General features: G+C 34.1%; 3 protein-coding genes across 4 annotated transcripts in view; 1 reads left to right on the forward strand and 2 right to left on the reverse strand.

Annotated features, from left to right (window-relative positions):
• The window catches only part of LOC129804721 (transmembrane protein 184B), a 51,795-nt gene extending 34,550 nt beyond the window's left edge, over positions 1–17,245 (reverse strand). For both annotated transcript variants that reach the window (XM_055852278.1, XM_055852279.1), the window contains exons 1-2: positions 16,667–17,245; positions 6,909–7,140 (exon numbers count right to left, since the gene is read on the reverse strand). In XM_055852278.1, coding sequence (XP_055708253.1) covers positions 6,909–7,139 — 231 coding nt within the window. In that variant the 5' untranslated portion in view covers position 7,140; positions 16,667–17,245. The remainder of the gene's footprint in view (positions 1–6,908; positions 7,141–16,666) is intronic.
• A 253-nt stretch (positions 17,246–17,498) lies between these two features.
• On the forward strand, positions 17,499–18,820 carry LOC129804726 (syntaxin-8). The gene is made up of 2 exons (XM_055852286.1): positions 17,499–17,694; positions 17,776–18,820. Exons 1-2 carry the CDS (start codon positions 17,669–17,671, stop codon positions 18,446–18,448), a joined length of 699 nt encoding a protein of 232 aa, XP_055708261.1. The 5' UTR covers positions 17,499–17,668; the 3' UTR covers positions 18,449–18,820.
• On the reverse strand, positions 18,460–24,319 carry LOC129804722 (cytochrome b-c1 complex subunit 2, mitochondrial). The gene is made up of 4 exons (XM_055852280.1): positions 24,149–24,319; positions 23,855–23,994; positions 22,731–23,796; positions 18,460–18,648 (listed from the first exon to the last, which is right to left on the reverse strand). Exons 1-4 carry the CDS (start codon positions 24,191–24,193, stop codon positions 18,565–18,567), a joined length of 1,335 nt encoding a protein of 444 aa, XP_055708255.1. The 5' UTR covers positions 24,194–24,319; the 3' UTR covers positions 18,460–18,564.
• Between the last annotated feature and the right edge of the window lies 1 nt (position 24,320).

Consider the following 24,320-nt stretch of genomic DNA (forward strand, 5'->3'; position numbering starts at 1 on the left):
TTTTTAGTCTTCTTGACCCTCGTAGTCGTAATCTCTTAAGTAAATTTTCGTTAAATAAAAATGTCAAAGCAGGAAATTTTCAGAAGCATATCATTAATTCTATATGATAGTCCTTTTTACCTTGAAGGGTATCACGAAACGAAATGTTAAGACCTCCATATTAATTTTAAGAAATATATAAGCTCCAAAACATTTTGATGTTTTTGTATATGACAATTGGTATATTAGTGATTCGTTTTACTATATCTAAATTTGCGCATTTATTATCAGAAATGAATAAAGATAGGTGTAATTGTAAAAATGCATCGTGTTCTGCGGATCGGAAGGGATTTAATCAAACGTTTCTCGGATAGTTGGTTTTATAGATTAAATATAAGTAAGACAATCCTACTTACTGTAGTAATTTGCTAAAAAGTAGCGAATAATTTCTAAAAATTATTTTGTTTTTAGCCAATAATATGGGAGAGAGTGTACTGGTCCGAGGAACACTTACGATTGTTCCTTACCAATACCTACAAATTAAGCATAGGCTAATCTATGCTGAAAAGTAGGGGACCTGCTTTATTATCCCATTTTATTTTTTTACGTTTTTTTTTTTCAAAATAAAAATTATGTACCCCCCCCCCCCCCCTCGCCAACAAATTTTGAGATTTAGCCCCCCCCTAACCGAAATCCTGGGTACGCCCTTGAACCACGCCCATTTCCAAGCATTTTCCCTATCCTGAAATACCTTCTAACTTTACTTCTATTTACTGTCTTGTATCGTAGATACGGCTGACATTGGGCTCCTGGAATGACTTTGCCTCCCCTCCTGTTCGTAAGCTTTTCTTTAGTTCTAGCTTTTAAGGATGGTCTTCACCGATCAGACATGATAGATTGCATCGGTGAAAACCATCCGTAAATGGTAGTATTAAGGAAAAGCTGACGAACATTAGGAGAGCTAGCCATCCGCCTCTACGGTACTTCAAAATTTCAAGAAAACTTTTGGAAAACAGATGCCTGTCTTTCCCCTAAAATAACAATCTTGCTATTTTAGGAATTTTCCCTCCCACTTTCTCAGTGATGTAAGGAAATGAAAGAATTTCTCAAATACCGCAAGTCTTATGTAATGTTGCAAAAAAAATATTAGCCAATTTTTTCCCTTTCTCAGCTAATTAATCACTTTCACTGCAGATGCTTTTGTTCCCTTTTCTCCTTTTGGCATTATTACCATTTCTCCAAGATTGGCCAAAGTATTTTCACTGCCTTTATTCAACGACAAGATCTTTATTGATTGAAATATGCGAGATTGCAAGAAAAACAGACAAACAACATGATGCTGTGCAAAATGGCACAAAATGCAACTGGGAGATTTCAAGCAGTTCTTCTTTGTGCATCATTCCATTGAATCACCTTCCCACGATCTAATTGAACATATGGAAGAGAATTCCCAACAGCAAAATACCTTTAACATAAATCTGTGAGAGACCAGAAGTGAAAAGCAAGAACATGGCAAAGAAAAAGAGCCCATAGAGAAGTAAAGTATATGAATTTGGTGTGACGAAATGAAAAGTTTCCACTCAAATGAAAGAGTCGAAAAGCATTTACAATATACAAAACACTTCCATTTCTACTCGTATTCTCCGTAGATTCCTCGTCAAAACTTTTTTCAAAAGACATTTTGAAGATTTTTTCTGAAGAAGAAGTGTACTGATCTGTCGGATTTTAATGCTTATTGAAATGGTGGAATCTCCTCAAGTGGAAATTATTCAAAAGAATATCGTGCATTTTCAATCAAACTCAATGGAAATTGTAAGAAATTTTCAAATGGATAATATGCAATATTTCCTGGACAAAACAACTCTCTTAAAATCAAAAAAAAAAAAAGCCAGGAAGACTTTACATTTCAAGACAGTTCAGCGTGAAATTGCTAATAATTCGAATAATGTTTGTTTGTTTGGGACGTTTTGCACAAAACTTATTAACCGAATCATAATTTACAACTGAACAAATCTTTAACACACCACAAGAAAAGCACATTTTAAGCTAGCATTAAGAAATTTGATCAACTCTAATCGAACATGTAGTAATTTCTTTTAATTACTATTTGTGAACTTGAATTTCTCGATAAAAGCTCAAATTGTGAACAGAAGGAATTTCTTAATCAAAGTGAATGTAAGAAAAATGCGTTTATATCCACGAAGAAAGATTTAATATATCAAATTATTGCTCTGCTATCCCGCAATTGAGTTGCGTATTGCATTTTAATTGCCCTTGACCCCATATGATGCATATTATTTATGCAAATTTTAACGAAATGTCTTGTGAGATCGAAATTAAATTTAGTGGCGACATAAACGGCCATTTTAGAATCTACAAATGTAGTTGAAAATCTAATAATTATAATAGAAAATCCTCCAATACCATAATAGAAAGAAAACCTTAATTCAGAGGTGTGCGAGAACCGTTGAAACCGAATAAACGTCAAAATAAGTTTATCCAGGTAGCGTTTTGGCCCCTGACGAACAAGTTACATTTGACGTTTGATCGGTTTCAAACGGTTCTTGCACATCTCTGCCTTAATTCATCAAATTTTGAGATTGTAAGCTGAAAAAAAACCGAAGATAAATCTTAAAGTTTTAAACCATAAGCTAAAATTGTATTTTAGTTTAATTGATTTTTAAAGGCTAAATTCTTATCGGCTTATTATCGATCAAAACCGATTCTGACTTTTCAGAAATTCCAGGACCTACCCAAGGAGCCCAATCATGAACTCATTCGGTTTAGAAATAAGCTCTCTAGAGCTCTTTTAACTGTAACCTTGAAAACCCGTTTTTAGGAATGCTTCAATGGTATTATCGAATCATCATCATCATCATTTTCAACCGCTTATCCCAATTTAGCAACCCACGCTTGTCGATCCTCCGCCACTTCAGGAAGATGTTCAGATTCGATCCCAAAGCGCTACAAAGCAAGATTCTGAATTTGATTCAGTCACCTTGTCCTAGGTCTGCCTCGAGGTCGAAGCCTCCTCACAATGACATGCAGAGCTTTTCTGAGGAGATATTATCGAATATGAACGAAAAAAAGATTCAAAGTGCGGTTTTAAGGAAAATTATAACATACAGAAACTAAACTGGGTTCTCGTTTAGGCAAACATTTATGTCCCAAGTGAAAATTATGTGCACAATGTCCCTTTCATGGTTTTGATCATTTTGCAAAAATACGATAACTTTAGCTAAAATCAATTCCTATAGAAATTTCTGAGAACTTTCTGTAAATAAATTTATAAACGCTTTTTGTAGCTATAAATGAAATTCTTATAAGGAATTTCTCGAGAAAAGTTATTTATAAAGCGCATTTTTAAATTGATTTATAGAAATTTCTCAGAAATCTCTTCTAAAGGAATTAATTTCAATTATCGTTTTCTTGACAAAATGACGAAAGCCAATAAAAGGGACATTGAGGATATAATTTTCACTTGGAACACTAATGTTTGCCGAGAACCTAGTTTCATTTTCTGTATTATACAATTTTCCTTAACGGTTCACTTTAAATTCTTTTTTTTTGTCCATATTCGATAATACCATTAAATCATTTCTAATAACGGTTTTTCAATGTCAAAGTTAAAAAGCACATGGAAAGCGTATTTCTAAACCGAATGGGGTCATGTTTGGGCTTTTTGAAAAGGTCTTGGAATTTATTCTTAAAAATTTTATTTTTTCAAAATTACCAAAAACTATTAAAGGGACATTTAAAAAAATGAAACAAGGTAAATTGCGCATAAACGAGATGTAGTCCTAGGCATATCTTCTTATCTATTGATTGTCAAAGATAATATTCTAATGTTTTTTTCTTGTTTTCTATATTTTTAAAAAGAAAATAAGACCTTCTTTGAGTTATAAGCTTGACTTATTATTACCTCTCTGATGGATTCACTGTAATCAAGTTCTGTATATTTAAAACAAAATTAAATACATTTATGGTCACTACAATATTCCATTTCCGAGAAATCTTGTCTACCGAAAAGTATGTTTTTTTTTCAAAAATGTCTCCAAAAATCAAGAGTTACAGGATAAATTTTAAAATGAAAATTTCAGGAAATATAGTTTGAATGTTACACTTTTATATGCCTAAGAGCTTTAAATAATTATATTTTTTTATTATATTGAAAAGAAATTAGAACAAAATCTGCTATCAATTTTGTCAATTTTGACCCACGTAACCCCGTAATTATATGAATCGAAGAATTAGAATAATAGGGGAAGGTTTTACACCTTCGTAATGTTGCAGGTTCGTAAAAGTTGATTTTTTTCCAAGTTACTAAATGAATTTCATCCATGGACATATAATCTAAAAGCTAGTCCTACATCTCACATTTCCTGACAAACTTGGAAGCCTGGCCTCTTTTCCTGGGTCCAAAAGGCAAAATTAAAAAATGGGTCTAAAATCGTAATTCTGATGTGTAATATTTTATGCATTTTTGCACACTGCAAGTGTCTTTTCGAAAAAGCAACTATTCCAAGTTATAGAGGGTTTATTAGGGTTAATATTTACCGTGAAAATCTTTTGCTTGAAGGGGATCTTTTTTGTGGGTGGAGGAAAATTCATAAAAATTACCACCCTTTGCAGCTCAGGAAAATTGAATTTTGCAGGTTCGTAAAAACAAATATCAAAATTCTTGACCACCGAGTTTGAGAATTTCTCACTGTTTTGGGTCACACTGTGCACGCCGCTAGGGACATTTGACTCATCAGAGATTCCACAATTTTCACTAAAATTTCGAAGGAAAACACGCACTTTCCGATCAAAATGAGACTTCATCAGATGTTTTTATTTCACTTCTGTCGAATCAAACATTAAGCTTGAATCTGCTTATGGTAGGTGTGATTCTTTCATTGCCCATGCGATGCGTTTTGAGAATTTTTCATCCAATTTGCTTTGTTTTCAAGCGGAATTTTTCACATTTTACTTTAAATTAATCACTGGTAATTCTAAGAATCACTGATGTTCAAAAAATGTTCTGTAAGACAGATTCGAGACATTAGAGAAAAAACAAGGATTACAATAGGTGTGATTACTACTTTCTGATTTGTGTAGTGATGAAACTAGACTGCTTGTGGTAGATATGATTCTTTAATTGCCACTTCGATGTATTTTGAGTATTTCTCATTCAATTTTAATTGTTTTAAAGTAAAACTTCCCACATTTCACTTTAAATTGATGGCTGGTCATTTTTGAAATCAATTATGTCCCAAATATGTTCTGTAAGACCAATTGGAAGTGTCACAGAAAATCTGAGGATTACATTAGGTGTTATTATGAGAGAATCATACCTAACCAAGTTCCTAACTGTCAGAATGCAGGGAAAAAAATGGTTTTCCGACTGTCAAAAAACATGTGTTAGAAAAATAGCTTAAAATTGATTTTTAATGCGTGATACCTCTTACAAATGGTGAAAATAAGTATATGAAAATTCCATCTAAGTAGTGATGCCCAAATTTTTGTGTCCGGTGAAATGTATTCTGGGAAAATTAGGCCTACAGAGGTGGGAAAAAGTGGTACGAAGCTGAGTTAACTGGGGCACCTTCGTAAAAAATGCCGCTACGTTTTCATTTTCCTGTAGAGGAAAATCCAACGACTTCCAGAAATTTTATGAGGCAGAATTATGAACCATAAGTAAGAGATTTTTTGATATAGTGATAAAATTGATTCGTTGTATGTGGTATTCAGTAAAAAAAACTTAAATCTTGGACTCCTTTTTTAATACGAACCCTCAAAACCTTCCCCTATATATTTTTTTTTAATTTGTTTTTTTGAATATTTTATTGTTTTACCTCATTCACTTACATTCAAGTGAAGTGGACGAAAAAAGACTAACCAAAATAGATCAATTAAAAATTTTGATAAATGCTCTAACTTTAGCCCTACCTTAAATTCAACTCTAGCTACGGCCCTGTATAAAGATGATTCGTAACTCCTTAATTTCCCCTTGCCATCAATATTTTACTATTTTTGTGCATTGAAAATGCATTATTTATCATTTAAAAATCGATATTTCCTGACCATTTTTTGCCAATTATCTGCAGCCCTAGAAGCGATCGATAGAACATCAAATGATCTGACAATTCACAAGAGCATCTTCATCTATTATGTCCAAAACAAACAAAATTACTTGATAAACACAATAGATACTAGCAAGAGAGATAAAAATGAGTCATAAAACGTTGATTCATCATTCATTAATTTTTAAAATATTTAGAGAGCCTATTCAAGTTCAAGTTTTTCCTACAATCATAACTCAGCTGATTATGCAATGGCAATTTAATAATGATACTGAGAAGAAATCAGGTCTACGCAAAAGTATCTATTAAATCCGACTAAATATATCTGCCCACTTCTTCAGATATTCAATCATCGCAATCATTGAATAGAAAAATTACTATGTGGTTTCAAAGGTGATAGACTATCACCTAAATAAACAATATTATTTTTGCATTAAAATTCATTATGAAATAGTGAAATGTAGATAATGAAGAATTTCACATAGGGAAAATTTATTACACAAACTGTATTAATTGAAGTGCTACTTCACATGACAAGGAACACTTTCTGAAACATTTTTTTTTTACTTTTTCTGCTTAACACAAATGAATTTGGGCTGAAATAAAATTATTGCCCTCACTTCAAAGTTAGGATAAACTTTTGCTGAATCTACATCCGCAAAAAAGCGGATGTTGAAGAAGGTTCAACTTCCTCATCGTTGATTTTCAATATAAAAGCTCTTCTTTTCATATGCAATTAATTAAATAAATTTACATTATCATAATTTTGCATATATGGCAGAAAATTGCAACGACAAATTGAATTTTGTGCAATAATCCTTGCGATTGACACAAGAAGGTGAAAATTGAATTTTCTCCACTCACCTGTTGACACGTGAGAAAGAGAGCCACCCACACGAAGGCGCCAGCAATTCCCTGAGCTGTCTTAGTCTGCAGGAAGATACCATCACCAACATGACTCAGTGGATCCATGGCCATTGCAGCTGGCACTGAAGATTCAGCAGCAACGCGGGTCACAAAGTGACTTGTCCGGCTGGATGAAACGTTTAGAATGCTATCGGTGGCATCAACAGATGGTGCTGCTGTCGAACTCATTCTAAAGCAAATAAAAAAAAGAGAACAAAAAAAATAGAAATCACGTTACAATTTACTCAGGTTTTTCCATTTGTTCGATTTTTTTTTCAATTGCTTTTCTGTCTTTATTCAATCTATGCTTCAAGTGTGGGAAAATATTTTTATTGTTTTCCACTCTGGTTTAAAGCTTCTCCTTCAAAGTGTTAACACGCAGAAAATTGTACCTTCAATAAAAGGTGCCGTGCCACAATAAAGAAAAACTACACAAAGTATGAAAATTTCCAAGGGGTTAATTACTGAAACTATAAGAGCACATTTTGGGATTAAAGACAATAATTAAGTGGTTTTCAAATTTTGGATAATCCTTGCGTAGATGCCCAAATCGCCTCAAGCTGATCCTCTAGAATATTTACCCTGTAAAATTTAGCAGTAAAGGACTAAGTAAAGGAAATTTATCCAGTGGACCTCTAATGAATGATCCTAAGTGCTCAGTGTATGAAAGTTCAAGTGAGATAATTCTTTACTGACAAATTTTACAGGTCAAATATTCCCGAGAATCGGCCTGAATCTATTTGGGCTCTTAGGGCCTTATATCCACCAGGATTTTTTTTAGCATTTTATTACTTAAATTACGTAAAAACAGGTTAAGAATAAAGTACAACATGTTCTACTATAGAAAAATAACTTTAAGTGTCCGAAAACGACAAATTATTGAAGCACTCCAAACAGAAACATGTCTATACTTTTTTCAATTACGGCGAGCAATTAGGGTAAGTGTGCCAAATTCCGGCCAGCTTGTAATTCCGGCCACCTTTTTTGTTCCTCGAATTTTCATGAATTTTTAGTTTTTACATACTCCAGAGATTATACAATGCAAAAGAATAACAAAAAATGTGTTTTCGACAAACGAGATGACGTGAAAAAGGCATTGGAAGAATTCCTGAAGGGCAAGGAACTATGAGAATGAAGGTGGTCGAAATAGTGCACCAAAGCTATGTCTACATTTTTATTCATTTTAAAATGTATTAAGAATGATTTTAAAGTAAATAAAGACGATAAACTATCTACAAGGTTCTAAGTAACACTCCTTAAGTAGAAGGAATAAAAAAAAATCAATTTCCATTAAATATATTACATTTCAAACACGAGACTTTGGCGCTTGCATGCAACTATGCCGAAATTTGGCACACTTACCCTAGAACTGGATTAATTTTCATCCGATTTACTTGAAATTTTCAGGGTAACTGCTTAGATAAGTACATGAGATTTTAAAGATTGATACAGAATTAAAATTTATTATAAATAATTAAAGTCAATTTTTTTAGACAAAAAAAAATATTTTTTTCAAGTTGTTGCCAAAATTACAAAAATTAATATTCCTCAATTATCCTATGTAGGGAAAGTACTCTCCCTTCGAACGTTCATGCCTTCGAATAATGTGAATTTTCTTTAAATTTTCCCAGATTTAAACATTTCTATTAAATATTAGTTAGCTTATAATCAATTTTTGATAATTATGTGAAAATCATGTGGAAGTCTTTTAGGAAAAATAAAAGAAATTCATATTATTCGAAGGCATGAACGTTCGAAGGGAGAGTACTTTCCCCTACTTCTCTAGAAAATCTATCTAAGCAGCTACCATGAAAATTTCATGTCAATCGGTTGTAAATTACTCCAGTTCAAAAAAATCGACCCTCAGTCCGTGCACTACTACGCCGCCATAATTGTATACAAAATTGAAATAAAAAATATTTTTGTGTTCCCCGAGACGTAAGTAATAACCCCTGAAATTTTCATTTTGATCGATTGGTTAGCAAAGTCACAAAAAAGTCACAAAAAACCCGATATTTTAGGGACTCTCCTATAGATATAACCCCTTAAGAGATCTTCATACTAGAAGTTTAGTCTTGTTTCCAAAAGTTATAAAACCCGAACTATCAAACAATTTTATTCTATAAGACCTATAAGACTTCCTTAGACCTAAAGTTTAGCTCCATTGCTTATACGGACTTCAGACCTGAAGCTCAGCGATATGGCTTAGCTTCCATAATTTCTTATCAGTCAAAATTATTGGGAAAATTTTAACTTAGGATTGGGTATTAAGGGTAAATGAGCCAAAAGACTGAAAAATTTATAAAATTAGTTGCTAAGATTTTAAAGAATTTGGGAACTCAGCTAAATCTCTAGTCTGCAAACCGCTTTAGGATCTGGACAGATCTTAGGATAAGTAAGAGAGAAGGCTTAGCGTAACTGTTATTAATTTAATAAAGTTTATGGTTGAAATAAATACAATACATTAACGATTTAATCAAAATTCTATTAATTTTCTATTAACTCTTTCCGGACCGCAGCATATGCTGCAAGCTAATTTCACAATTTTCAATCAAAAATATCTAAGCTCAGGAATTAATTGAAGTCCTACAAAAAATATCTCACATTTGGACATCCTTATAAGTTTGTAATCATCCACAAGAATCGGATTTTTATCAGTTCTGAATAATTAAAAAAACATTGTTTTTCATAGAATATGCATATGCTTCTTTGGGTACTATAGTCCCAAAAGAGACGAAAGAGTTAAGCCGTCTCTCGACTAATCCTCAAGTCTCTCTAGGATCTTATTTTCTAAAATTTATTAATACTTTTATGTACCTGATCATGGAACATGGAACAGGTCTTTAGCTTATTTTTCTAAATGTGTATGCTAAGTAATTCAGCAGTCCTCAAAGAAAAACTTACAAAGCTGAAGAAACGTAGGAATAACAGCGTTTGGCAGAAAACAACGAAGCAAATTCAACTGAATTTAAACTTTTTGAATTAGACAGCTTCATCACCAAAGAAACATTCTCTTCTGGAATTTAGAAGTTCATAACGAAGGTTTTGAGAGAAATAAGAGCTTAAATGAGACGCTAAGAACAATAAACTCTAATTCAATGCATTTCCATATTAAAACAAAGTTTTTTTTTGTTCTTTGTTTCTCAAATGATGAATCAAATCCAAAAACTTTAATTAAAAATTAGATTTGTTTGAAAGGTGTTTAATTTTTGAATAAGACTAAGTCTTTTGAAATTGGTTCTGACCGTTCTGACTTATTCCGCATTACACAATGCATTTCAGTCTGCTGTGTAAGTCAAACCTTGGAAATTGTACAAGGTATTATTTCTGCTAGGGTAGAGTCAGTACTTTTCGCCACCATTAAGCTTTAGGGGCCTCGTAAGGTGTGATATTTTTGTCAGACTAAAATGAATTTTTGTATAAAGATACTTTGAAGCAATATCTATCTATATATCTAGGATACATCTCGAGAATTTTAGAGAATCTCATTGAAAAATATGCATTTTACCCAATTATGCTTGTTTCAGTACTTTTCGCCACCTGTTTTAAAACGAATTTCAATTAATTAAGAGACGTAATAACGTATTGGGATATTAGAACAGAACACATTATGAGTTTTGAAATGCTACTTATTCCTAAATGCCTTAAATTAATTGTTTTATATTAGGTGGCGAAAAAGTGGTTACATGGCGAAAAGGGCTGACTCTACCCTACTTAGAAAAATTGATAAGTAATACTTATTAAATTTGCAATTAACTGAATAGTAAGTTACTGGATTTTTTAATTTATTTCTTTTTAATATTTAACTTAATTAATTGAAAGTCAGTCTCTGTTTTTCTTTTAAAAAATAGATCCCAATAATTTCATATGAACTTTCAATAGCCACTACGTCCAGCAAATCCCACAAAGAAGAATCCACAACGAGTAAGTCTCCCAATCTTACTGTTCATCGGAGAAACAAGAATTCTATTGACCCTGAACTCACGAGGTGAAATACCAAAACAGAAAGAGATAGAACACCGATGAAGAGAGCATTTTATAGTTATATCAAATGGAAAATGTTCTTTGTGTCTTGCAGATTCCTCTCAATTTTCAGTTACTTCTTGCTCAACTCCAGAAGAAGCCACAATTTTATGCCTCTGTGGACATGTAAATAACCACAAAATAAGGAAGTTTGCCAACGAGGCTAAAGACAGCTAATTTTTTACCATAAACTTACTATAAGAGATTTTTGGCAATTCCGCATTTTTCATCTCACTTTCATTTAAACAACATTATGAAATCGAAAATGTTTTACAATCACTTAATATACAATATATCGATGTCTTTTTGGTCATCTTTTGTGATCCACATTCTTCTGCAACCGGTTCAGTTTATTTATAAAACCTTTATAAAGTACAACATAAACATAAACGCAATTGTAAGTTACGTCGTTTGCACTATTACTACAACATTTGAGTCATTTTTCCTTCAACAAAAATTACTTAAAATAAGAAAATAATGCTAAAAGTTTTTTCTTTAATTTTTTTCACATCAATATTTCCGTCTTTCTCCGACGTTTTAGCATCTCGACAGAGGTATTAAACCCCACTTTTGTGCGAAAACACACAAACGAGCATTTGGCACAGTAGGAAAAACGCCAAAAGCGCCTGAAATGCTTCCATTGTTGTATTTTGCTCCATGGCTCCAAAACCATTGGACACAGCACAAGGTTATACGCGATATGTCATACAACAAACTCTCTTAATTTGCTTTGAATAAAAAAAAAACACGTTGAAAAAAACCTTTCTAGCCACTCATAAAATTAACATTTCAACCAAGAGGCAAAACATTGTGTTTTTTTCTCCTCGCGATTAAATATTTTTTTCGTAATATTGCATGAGTTTGGCTAGAGTAATTTTTTTTGCGAAATGTCTTGCGATAAATTTTACACTTCCACAAGTTGGATGGCTCATATACAATTGATAAGACACCAAACTACTCTAGAAAAGCACTCGAAGAAGAGACAAGTCCGCAGAAAATATGATAAGAAACAATTGACTTTTAACGTAACGATCACCAGTCATTTTATCCATTTGGGCATCTTACGTTTGAATTGACAAATTATGAAAGAACTTTTAAAATTCATAAAAAAAATTATTAATAATAATTAACTAAGTTTAAACCGTGAGGAAATTGTGTTAATCTATATTAGAGCTTTAAGTAAATAATAAAACGGCCTTCAAACTTGAGATTTATCCGGTTTATCCAATTGTCTTAATTGCTTTAATTTGTTAACCAAGAATTTTTTCTTTGGGAACTTTAAGATTTAAATTGCATATTAAGGAAAATAAATCTATCACATTTTCAGAAAACACTGAAAGTACTTGTATCATTTTCAAGATCTTAAAGAACTAGGCTAAAGTGGTCTTCAGACTGGAGATTTAATCCAGTTCCTCAGGTCTTAAAATCCTAAATAGAAATATTTTTTTATTTTTAAGAATCCAATTCTAATAGATCATAGGAACTTAATTAGGGGAAACTGGGGCACCACCAAACACGGGGTACCACCAAACACTGCGATTTTTTAATCGGATATTGGATATCAGACGATAAGACCGATAGGAATTTATAGGCACTATTGGGATGCTTGTCCACTGAAGAAATGGTCGAGATAGTCCAAGTAGTTTAGAAATAAAAATTAGTGTTTGGTGGTACCCCGTGTTTGGTGGTGCCCCAGTTTCCCCTATTTAATTTTAAATTAAATATTTCCAAATAATCTTGACTGATAAAAAATCATAATTGTTAACCTTCGAAAATTCGATGTTGAAAATTTTTGCGGTCACAGGTATGCCTGGACAAAATATTCGCCTGGGCTACCTTCAAAACATATTTGGAAATAAAAGAAATTGTAGGAGGCATTTTCGAAATAATCCAAAAAACATGGTTTTGGTGGAGAAGGGAAGGTTAAGGGGAAAAAGGAGTAAAAATGTCTCAAGATAATATTAACTAATGAGGGGGGGGGGCGGCCACAGAAGACCGAAAGTCGATATCTCTTATCGTTTAACCTCTATCCCGGTAACAAACTTTCGGAATAATAATAATAAAATATTATATAAAAATAAACGAATTCCGATTACTCTACCAATTGGGACCGATACAACCGGTTTGGAAATTTCAAGACCTTTCCAAAAAATCATAATATATGCAAAATCACTTAAAAAATGAAACCTCCGGAATAGTTAAACTGTGAACTTCGAGAGAGATTACAGCTCAATTTTGATCTAAAAGAATTTCTAAGGTAGAAAATAAATTTATTTTTAATTGTTACTACTCCTATACTTGCGAGATCCTTTTCTGTTTCATTTTTTTTGTTTTTGAATATGTACTCCCTTACACAGCAATATGTACTGACTTCCACACCAATTCAAGCATAAGTGTTTACAGAATTTAAACTCAGGTGTAACCTAGCTATCAGAATTACTCATTGAAAGTTATCTCGTTCCAATAAACTTCAGTCAGTCAAACTCCCAAAATGTTTATTTACCTCAATATACTAAAAGCCAAATATTTGAAACACCTGTGTTCAGAATTCCCTGAGGAGTTTAGCACTTCAATATAGAGTTTAATACCATTTGACCTAATACCACTTTTCATTATTCCAAATAGACGGTAAACTCCCAAAAAAAACATTGCAATTCCAAAATACTAATGATATTCTCCTCACAAAATAAAATTCAAAGAAAAAAATATTAAACTGAAGCGAGTAAGAGAGGCATTCACCTCAATGACCAACACATCTCTCACGTTGCGGATCTAATGAATAAATCAACACTGCACTTGCTATTTTTCCTCCAACGGATTTGCTTAAAACTCCATCACGGAAAGCTTTCCGCGGGAATACGAAATTTATGGAAATTTTTGGAAAGGATTTGGTAACGTTTTACAAATTAACCAACAAATATTTTTATGTAGAGCTATTCAATTTTTTTTCTCTTAATAATTAAAAGTGAAAACATATTGACATATAATTTCCATGCTTAATGATCAATTTAATTATTGAAAGTGATTTATTAGATTTTCTTTATAAGAACATTGTATGCTAACATAAAACCTTATTGTAAATAAGTTTAATAAAAGTTCTTGTTTTTGTTTAGAATCGATAAAAATTCTTTTTTTTGAAAGTTTTTTTTTAATTATAATATTTGTTATATTCTAATATGCTTCATAAGTCTAAAAAATTATTTTTAATAAAACTTAATTTATTACTAATTTTTTAAAGCTTTGTTAAGTGAGTTTGAAGTTTATGACACAACTTAGCTATTAGCTTGCAATAGGAAGACTTGAAAATATTTAAGTCAAACTCTTAATCTCTTTAAAATTGAGGGTTATACGGGCTTCAGATTCAAGGCTTAGCCATATGGCTTAACTTCTCGAATTTCTTATCAATCAAGATTTTTTGGAAAATTATCACTTAAGATTGGACAACATGGGCAAGTGATCCATTAAATTTTGAAAAAGCAATAAAATTGTTTGCTATTTTGAATTTCGAGATCATCAGGAACTGGGATAAGCCTTAGGTCTGAAGCCGGTCTTAAGTTTTGTTTATTCCATTTTTTTTTGATTATTTCAACTATTGTAAAAGACAACCAAATTTTCTTCTTTTAAATAAAGTTTTGAAAAAAACAAAAAACATAAATAATCAAAATTGTGCATGCACAAAAACAAAAGGTACACCGAATTCACTTAACATTAAAAATGCTCATTATTTTAAAAATCAAAAAGATCTTTATGTATGAAATTTCTATTTCAGGTTATTATTATAACAAAAGAATTACAACATTTCCAAATTAAATATGATTTTAAGGTCTATACAAATCAACTTCTGACACGGGTTTCAGACTTTAAGTTTAGCCTTTAAGTCTTAACTTTTAGGTATCAACGTCTAGGTTTTAGGTTTTAAGAAAATTTTGATTTAAGATTATATTAAAGGCAAATGATTTATTGGATTTGGAAAATCATCAAAATAGCATATTATTTAAAATTTCAAGACTTTGGGGAAGTGGACTAAACCTCTAGTGTGAAGAGATCTTTAAATTTAATAACCCTACCAGAAAATGTAAGAAAAAATAAAAATTTTAAGAATTTTTCTCTCCCTTTGAAGCACCTTTGAAAAAAAAAACATAATTTAAAAAAAGTGATATTACCATTTCGTAATATTTCTGTGAACTTTAGCTTTCTTTTAATGGTGCTTATGGGAAATTAATCCTTTAACCCTTTAAGGACGATTGGAACACCGGTGTCCCATAAAGAAAATAATTTTTCCTGACAACTTAAAGTTATTTTTTTCTTATGTTTGTACGTAATTGTTAAGTAGAAGGATGAAAGAATCTAGGATATTTTTTGCAAGTCGCTAGCTATTTGCTAAATAGTAAATTTTTAAGCTTAAAAATGACAAATTTTTAAATTGTCATAATGAAAATTAATTTTATTTATTTTTTATATTTCCAATTTTTTTTTATGCAAAACCGTTTTGGAAAAAGGAACTACAATACTCAAAAATAATATTTTTCATTAAAGTGAAAATTATCATTCATTGGTATTGTCAAAAAAATTACTTAAATTTTTGGGCTATTTTTGTTCCTATCGCTCATAGAGTTAAAAAATTCACCGAATCAAACTCTGTTGGATTTTCTAAGGCTAGATGTAAGACTTTTAACTGATTTTGTATCGGTTTCATTTTTATTGCAGATTTTCGGTCCGCGAAAACTGTCTCTTCGTTAAAGGGTTAAGTCGTAAGTGTGTCTAGGACACGGTGACAGCCAAAATCCCGAATTTTCATATGCAGGATAATGTGTAGAATAATTTCCTTAGACACAGAAGATTTCCCATTGCCTCTAGCAAGCGGGGGTACAATCGTGGGAGTAGCTATGCCACTTTTAAGAATCCGGGATTTTGGCGTTCGGGATTTTGACCGGGACCTTCTAGGACATTAGGGAACCCTAATTTAAATATGGTTAGTACAATTTTTAAATGCATAGGGGACGATTCAACCTTCGGATTTCGGACTATTCAAGCTTCGAACAATTCTTTTTTTAACGTGTTTTAAATTACTTTTACCCATTATAATATTATAATTAGCTGATCCAATGAATGCCTCAAATTTCCAGAAAATAACTATGGATGAAACCCATTATTAGGAACATAGAAAAAAATGCGTTGTCCGAAACTTGAGTCGTCCGAAGGCAGCGTGCTTTCCCCTACATATCTTTGATCTGTCCCGCTCCCTCCTATATAGCTTTTACGAAACATAGAAATCACCAATTTTCTATTATTGTATCCTATATTAATCTGTTTCCACCTTAAACGTAGAAAACTTTTAGCTGAATATTCAATTAATGTTTTCGATGTGATTGTAGCTTGAAAATAATTTTGGGTGACGGGATTCGACTTTTAATAAATTTTGCTGGCAGGTGACGTAAGAAAATTTTAAATAAAATTTATTTTTATCGCTCATCTTTGACTTTTTCAGCTTCCAGATGTTGAGCCAATATTCAACTGCTGAATGGAAAATTAGCCAGAGATCGATATGCGAATTTTCTGTGACTTTTCTCGAGGGATTTTGCATAAAGACGTCAATATTGGCAGCTGCTAGAGCCCCACAGAGATCTCCCTGGACAGCAAATTGTTGTCCGGAGGTGCAATAAAAAAAAGATTGCAAAGAAGAGACAACTCACCTTTAAGCGAAAAAATAAATTAATTGTAGCACACAGAAAGTCTCTTGTGCGTTGTCCAGGTGAGAGGAACAGAGACGGAGAGTGGTTGAGTAATCCGCCTTGAGATTGTGCCGTTTCTGCGCTTTTTTTGTCCTCCTCGCACTTCACTTCAGAGAGACGCACTTTTGTGGGGGGCGCTCTCCAGATGTCTGTTGGAGCCACTCTTGTCGGAAGGAGTTAAAAACAAGGGTAAAAGTCACTTGGTCTGGGTGCAAAATCACTAAACTATCGCCCTAAAATCCACATGATTGGGCAGAAGATGGCAAAAAGGGGCTTTTTTTGGCTGGAAATATGGAATGAGAAAAAGCACCAGATGCTCCACATTCACCACACTCTTGAGCTGGCTCTTTTCTGGCCCTCAAACACCACTCTACACTGATTTTTTTGTGGCACTGGACACTTTTGGTTGATTGAACAATTTCACAAACTTTTCATTGTCCACACTCTTCGACTGTCTTGATCAATTTCTCACGACGAAAATTCCCGTGGAAAAAAGATGTCTGACATTCGCAATTTTCTCAATCCAACTGACAATTTTCAGCGATTGCAACGTTTTTGTGGCGAACACAAGATATTCCCCACTTTGGTGAAATTTGAAGCGCGCCTTTTTGGAATTTGGAATTTATTTAATTTTTTTATCATCAAATTTAGCTTTTTCTTTAGAATCAGGATCTTCAAGGTATGTATATAAAAAATCTCTCTCTTTATTATCCTCTAAAAAGTCCTGGAGAGACGAGGAAACGCTCTTTTTTCTAATAAATCCGAAAACACCCGATCACTTCCGACAAAAATTCTCCATGGGAATTCCATCGGATTTTTCCTCAAAACACTTGTGAATGGCGTTTTGCCCTTTGTGATCAGAAATCTTGAGAAAAACTGCCCCAAATCTCTGAATTCCTGCACTTACAGGCCTGAAATAGATGAGCTGAATCCTAATTGAACTACAAGTACTCTCAACAAGCAATGTCTCTCATTGATGTGGATTCTTGGTGAGAAAACAGAAAGATGATTCACTATCTTATCAATTAAAAATAGCCTTCAATTGATTTAATTGTCTTCTCTCTGGGCAGGATTACGGAATATGAGGCCTGTGAACGTCTCAGTCGCGAAATCCAGTCGCAGATTGTGCTGCGGAACCGAGAAAAGAGGCTTTCAGATGAGTATTCGAAGCTCTCCGGGAATGTCCGGATGCGCCTTAAGCAATTCTCCAATGAGCTGGGATCTTTGGATACAAAGTTAGAACAAGCACGGCGCTTGGGTAATCTAACCACTGAGGAAGCCGAGCGGAGGCAGCGACAGCTGGAGATGCTTCAATCAAAGCTGATTCAACTTCAAAGTCAATTTTCGAGCACTGGAGATACTTCCCGGAGCGCTCTCCTTGAACCTGGCACATCCAGGTTGTGGGACGATGAGGAGGATGATCAGCTTCTGGATACCAATACGTACTCAGCTACGGATTTCCGGCAGCAGCAGGCTCAAATTCTTGAGAATCAAAACCAGGGACTGGAAGCTCTTTCGAGGGTCATTTCTCGGCAGAAGGACCTCGCCATCCGGATTGGGGACGAAGTAGAGGGTCAGAATGAGATCATCGACGATATTGCCGATCAACTGGAGCACACGGATTCCCGAATCCACAATGAAACCCGAAGAATTGAAGTTGTCAGCGCCAAAGATCGCACCTGGCCTTACTGGACCATCATCATCAGCCTGTTCGTGGCCATCATAATTGTGGCTATCATTTAGCAAAACACCCATTCGTTTCTAACAATAAATTTATTAACTATCCCCCACAGCTCGGCTTCTTCTCTCAATCAATTGTTAAATAGTTTTTTTTATTTGCAAGCGACAGAAAAAGCAAATTACAATTCATGAACATGGGGCACAGTTGCCAGATTGCCGACGGCTCCCAGGGCCAATTTTCCAGACGCCACCCTCTTGGCCACCTGAAAAAAACCAGAAATTATCAACCTATTTCCAAGAGCTTCCAGCTTTTTTTGGGGAAAATTTTGTTAAAAAATACATTGTATAAATTAGGTAAAGAAAATATATCAATAAATTTGCAAAATAATAATCTATTCTATTGTATGAAAAATAAATTTGGAAAAAGAATAAAAAGACTTTTTATTAAAGTTTATAACAGTTTGAAAGTTCATAATAGGGGAAGTGGGGCACTTTTGAAGTAGGGTTTTTTTTCCTTTTTTAAGGGGTTACGTGAATCAAAGTGAGAAAAATCAGCATATTCAGCATATGCAACAGAATATTATATCATGTCAAAAGGGAACATTTTGACGTGATTTACTTCAAAATGCTCTATTTTGACGAAATTTTCTCAAAATTTATATAGGTCTTTAGATAGCCTTCATGAGTTTCCCTAAATTGTCCAAATTTTCAATGGAAACAACCAAAGAATTCGATACTTCTGAGTCAAAATAATAAAAGTGGCACTGATAAACTGTAAATTAACTCGAGAAAATGTTGATAAAATGATTTGAAGGCTGAGATATTGAGATTAGGGTAAATTAAGCTAATTCAAAACCTGCTTCAAATGGAAATCTTTTGCTACTCCAAATAGAAACGTCACTGTTTACATGATAAATACAGTACAAAATTATTATATTTATATATTTTCTATACTTCAGTTTCATTATTTAGTTAATTTTGCTCCAAATAAAGCGAAAATCCATTCATATTCATAAATTTTAATTTGTTAATTTCTCGGAAAAATTAAAAGTGAACCTTTTCACCATCGAATTTTTGATCGATCGACCATATTTTCCAATGAAAAACACAGGTTACTGTTGTTTATTCGTTTTGTTTAACATTTATGTCTTATTTGTGGCTAATTTTAATTAATTTTAATTTTTATTGATAACGGTACGTGAAGTTTTCAAGTGAAATAATCACCTATTTCGTGAACAAAATGGGTTCTTCTGAAGTGTCTGCAAATGGTTCAATAGGAAACACCGCAAATATGATTTTTTTTGGAGAGATTTTCTTATTGTTTTAGATGGGTAAGGAGAAAAGACCAGGAATAAAAACAAATCCTGCACTTAATTGCAACTCAACAAGGTTTTGGAAGCCTTTCGTCGCGGTTTCACTTCCACTGTTTGTCTCCAATTAGAAACTTTCCCTTGTCTCCATTTGGATTAATTTGTTTCCAATAGAAGTATTTTACGCTCCTGTATTTTTCTTGTATTTAAGAAGTTTTCAAATTATATCTAAAGAATTTTCACTAAACAGTAACATTATAGAAGAGTCAAGGAGCAAATTTATGTAATTCTCTTCAGAAAAATATGAACTTAATGGTTTTGAATTAGGACATTTACCCTATTCCTGTCATATTCGTAAGAATATTTTTGAGAAAATGTTTCGAAAATCCTTCGGGATAGAGGAAAATGTTCTTTGACACAGTTATAATCTTGGTTAATTTCCCGCATAAGAAAATGTGCTAATTGCAATGTTAACAGGTGTTCGTAACAGGAGCTTCTGAAAAAAATATACGTTGTTTAACTTTTTTTGCCCCACATTCCCCTAATGAAAAAATTACTGTAATTACGTCAACTTTTTGTCAATTTTTTGCTTTTTTTACAATATAATTTTCTAAAATTAATTAAGCTAAAAATCGTTGAAATGCTTTGAGTGAAAGTGGCAATAAAAAATGTTTATTGACTTTGCCTTTCTGCAAAATGAAATTTTAACTATACCGAATTGAAGCTTAAAAAATTATGAAGGCAATTAAGCTCCGCAGTCTTAAAAGGGTTCCAGACAGAAGGTTTATGGTGATATTCCAATAAAAAATTAAAAGGGGAAATGGGAGAAATCTTTCTTCTGAACATTTTTTAGAACTGGTAACTGCTCTCTTGTGCTTTTGCATTATCGACTTTGTTTTTGGTCCAGTCTCGACTGTTTTCCCCAGTCCTCGTCGTGTTCTAAAACCACTAAATAGTCGAGACAGGAACCAACAGAAAGCAAAGTCGATAGTGCAGAAACACTTAGGAACAGTAATGTGCTAAAAAAAATGTTCAGGAGGAAGATTCCCTCTTTTCATTTTTTATTGGAATGACACAATTAGGACACTCACAGTTCGCCAAAATTTTTTTCACTTCATTAATTGAAATCAGGGGCATGACGTTTCCTATGTTTTCAATATGTTTTTAGCGTACCGAAAAAACTTTGGAGATTATTCGGTGTTTTCTGTCATTTTGGAATGAATTGGCAAAAAAAAAAAAACAAATACAAAATAAAAGTCAATTTAATATGCAATGGGCAACCGAAAACCCCAAATTGTCAACCTACGTACTTTCGGAGATATCTCGTGAAATGTGTACGAAAATAGGAAAAAAATTGCACTAAAACTGGTCCCATTTTGCAGAGCTAATGTCACGCCCCCGATTGAAATCGTCTTGGAAAATCATCAAAAACATGCCCCAAACGTCATTTTACTCCATTTATAATTCACTCATATTTGTTTTAAATTAAGTGGATCTTTGAATTCTTTGCGGATTCCCGTAAGATGTGCTTTCGGGGATCATTAACCTTCAATGTCCTCCAATTGTCTCATTTTCTTTTAAATAAAACTCCCAAAAACTCATATTATTATCAATGGAAAGGGATCCAACGATTTTCATTCAACACTTTCTTAAATGTTTTAGGACTTTCTTAGACGGATAGCCAAAAACTTTGAACCCTCTACTTTATAATAGATTGTCAAGGTCAAAAGTTAAACAGCTCTAGGGAGCGTATTTATCGACCGATTTTGGTATTTTTGACGTCGTTGGAAAGGTCTTGGACTCCCTGACAAACCTGAATCGGTTTCAAGCATTTTTTCCGGTTGTGAACCGATTTTTAATCAGTAATTTTTTTGGCAATATTACGCAATGGTGGCAGATACTCAAATTCAAATGTTTCTTGAGGTGCTCTAACTCGTAAAAAAATACAAGCCAAGCAACTGCAAAGTGCATTGGACTTGAATTGAATTTTTAAATATTCAAATTTTCAAATATTCCAAAAATAGGGCTCAAAATTTCATTATTTTTTTTTTAATTTTACATAATCCTTCCACGAATCCCTTGAACGTTGTAAGTTTAAGAAGGTTCATGAAGGCTATCTATAATAAAAAGTTCAAGCCTGAGTCTCTTTTATTTTAGAAAATAGTGAATATTGAAATATTCGTTTTGACAAATTTTGCCCCAGTCTCCCCTATTTCCTTATAATATTTTTCATTGGAATAGCACCCTAAAAATCTTTCATCGGCTTTTAAAAAAAATAATAACTAAGAAAAAGTATTTTAAAGTAGGGTATAATGAGGTAATTTGGAACCATTTAAAATTTGGGACATTTGAGATTTTCTCACTGTTTTAGAGATTCAAAAATGAATAAATCTTTTCCTTTTCTTCTTAATCATCTTTTTCTTCTATTTTGCGGTCTCTGTTTTCTCTTTGCTCATCTGAAACAGTGAGAAAATCTCAAGTGTCCCAAATTGTAAATGGTTCCAAATTAACTCATTTTACCCTAATCTGAATACAGGAAAAAATAGTAACAGGTACACTGAGAAAAAAAGAGGGTGCGATTAAGTTTTTTTCCTCATAACTTTAACACTTAGTAGATGTAAAAATATATCAAAACTTTTTTTATGTTAATTTTACACCTTTTCAAGGGTAAAATTAACATGAAAAAGGGTAACTTTAACCCTCAATACACCTAAAAAGGGTAATATTTACACCGATTTTTGATCAATACTGCAGGGTAAAATTACCATTTCCGGAATGTTATTTTAACTTTTTCGGATTTTTCTCAGTGTAGCACAGTGGGGCGCATTTTTAAAATACAGGGAGTTCCGCCTTAAATGAAAATGGATTGAAAGAAATTTGATATGAATTGCCTACTATTGGGAGCTCATTTATAAATTATTTTCTGGAAATAGGAATGAATGTCACAGCTATAGAATCACATTTTCGAAAAAGCTCTCCTGCGATTCGAACACAATTTGTCATGAACTTTTTCGGATTTCTCTCAGTGTACTTACAGCATTGACATCTGACGCGGAAACTCCATCAATTTCAGCAGCAATTTGAGCTGGTGATAGAACACTTCCACAAAGAGCAGCCTGAGCCCCAAGATCCTGGGCCAGATTCTCCCCATTCTCCACAAAATACAAGAAATCATTCCTAAACTGCGTCTTCCCGCGAGCAATATCCTCTCCTGACAGGCTTCCGCTGCGCAGAGTCTTCACTGCAGCCTCCACGGCTTTTCCGGCATCCCTGGCCTCGGTGGACAGCACAAAGCCAAAGAGCCCATCATCGCTGTAGCTGGCATTGAAGGCCCCAAAGCCGAGGGGTCTGTCGCCAACGACTGCTGAAACTGCCTTCCCTACGACTCCATTGACATTTCCACGCCTTGTCCAGGCTCCAACTCCTGCCGCGTACTGGAGCACATGGAGGGCCAGGCATTCTTTGGCATTGGCCCATCCAGCTCCCTGGGTAGCAATGGCCACGTGAGCCAAGTTCCCGCCGCGATCGAGTCTAGCTTCATTGCCTCCCACAAAGGAGGAAGCATTGTCCTTACCAGCTCCGGAATCCAGAGGAAGATTCTGGGCATAACCAACCAGGAGATTGTGATCAACTCCAACGCCCACCACGGCTGTCCTGTTGGTGGTGTAGTTGGAAGCTACGTAGTGCTGCAGAGTCTCTGGAGAAATCTTTCCGATCTGATGCTTGGGGCAGAAGATGGAATTACCCAGGGCATTGCGATAGGCAGCACGGTGGAGAAGATCCACAGCTCGGACGGGATGCGAGATCCGTGCCAAATCCTCGCGCATGCGTGGCACGAGCTCCTCCAGTTCCCAAGGCTTGAACACCTGGCCCGTTGCTACGTCCTGAAGGAACTTCAGACCCACGTCCAGATGATTAGGCGTCACCTCGAGGGTGTAGGCAACCAATTCACGGTCACTGGCCACGCTCAAGCTTCCACCAATCTGCTGGATATTGCGAGTAATGGCAAAAGTTGTGGAGCCTTTGGTGGTCAATCCGGCAGCTGCACGGAGAACATGGGATGTTCCCAGGTTGTCGTAGGTCTCATTGCGGGATCCAGCTCTGGAAAAATACGTGAAATAGAGCTTTTTGGCTTTTTTTCAACCGGTTTTCGAGTTACCGGACAAGGATGGACACCCTTGAGATGGGAGTTGCTGCCTCTGCTGAAGCCACCACGAGCTTATTGGGCAGAGTCGTTGTCTGCACATCGCTGGTGCCTCTGGCAGGCTTTGAAGCAGCCTGAGCGGCATATCCGCGAATCTGGAAGAGATTTTCCGGAAAGAAACCCCCATTAAACCTATCACATGTCACCGAAAAAAACCTTTCACTTCCCGATTTTGCTTTACGTAACGCTGTCTTTCACTTCACCCCCAAATCCCCAACTCCCTAGACAATTTCTCCAAAAAATACTTACGGCAACTGATCGGAAGAGAGGTGCTTTCGAGGCTGAACTAGCCATTTCGCCCCAAATACTCTTTATTACTTCACAAAAAGACTTTTTCCCCACTGATTTTCACTCAGCACACGAAGGTGGACTGGGATATTTCGACTGCAGCGCCGCGTGGTGTTCAACACTTAAAAAAATT

Source organism: Phlebotomus papatasi, chromosome 2 (genome assembly GCF_024763615.1).
Source record: "Phlebotomus papatasi isolate M1 chromosome 2, Ppap_2.1, whole genome shotgun sequence".
In the NCBI taxonomy this organism is placed as follows: Eukaryota; Metazoa; Arthropoda; class Insecta; order Diptera; family Psychodidae; genus Phlebotomus; species Phlebotomus papatasi.

What these genes read in the sequence shown, in the direction of transcription:
- LOC129804722 (XM_055852280.1), bottom strand. Translation starts at nt 24,193, where the DNA reads ATGGCTAGTTCAGCCTCGAAAGCACCTCTCTTCCGATCAGTTGCC. An exon ending in CTCTCTTCCGATCAGTTGCC is followed by an intron (nt 23,995 to 24,148) that starts GTAAGTATTTTT and finishes AATCTCTTCCAG; the next exon opens with ATTCGCGGATATGCCGCTCA. An exon ending in CCGCGTCAGATGTCAATGCT is followed by an intron (nt 18,649 to 22,730) that starts GTAAGTACACTG and finishes GGTTTTTTTCAG; the next exon opens with GTGGCCAAGAGGGTGGCGTC.
- LOC129804726 (XM_055852286.1), top strand. Translation starts at nt 17,669, where the DNA reads ATGTCTCTCATTGATGTGGATTCTTG. An exon ending in CTCATTGATGTGGATTCTTG is followed by an intron (nt 17,695 to 17,775) that starts GTGAGAAAACAG and finishes CTCTCTGGGCAG; the next exon opens with GATTACGGAATATGAGGCCT.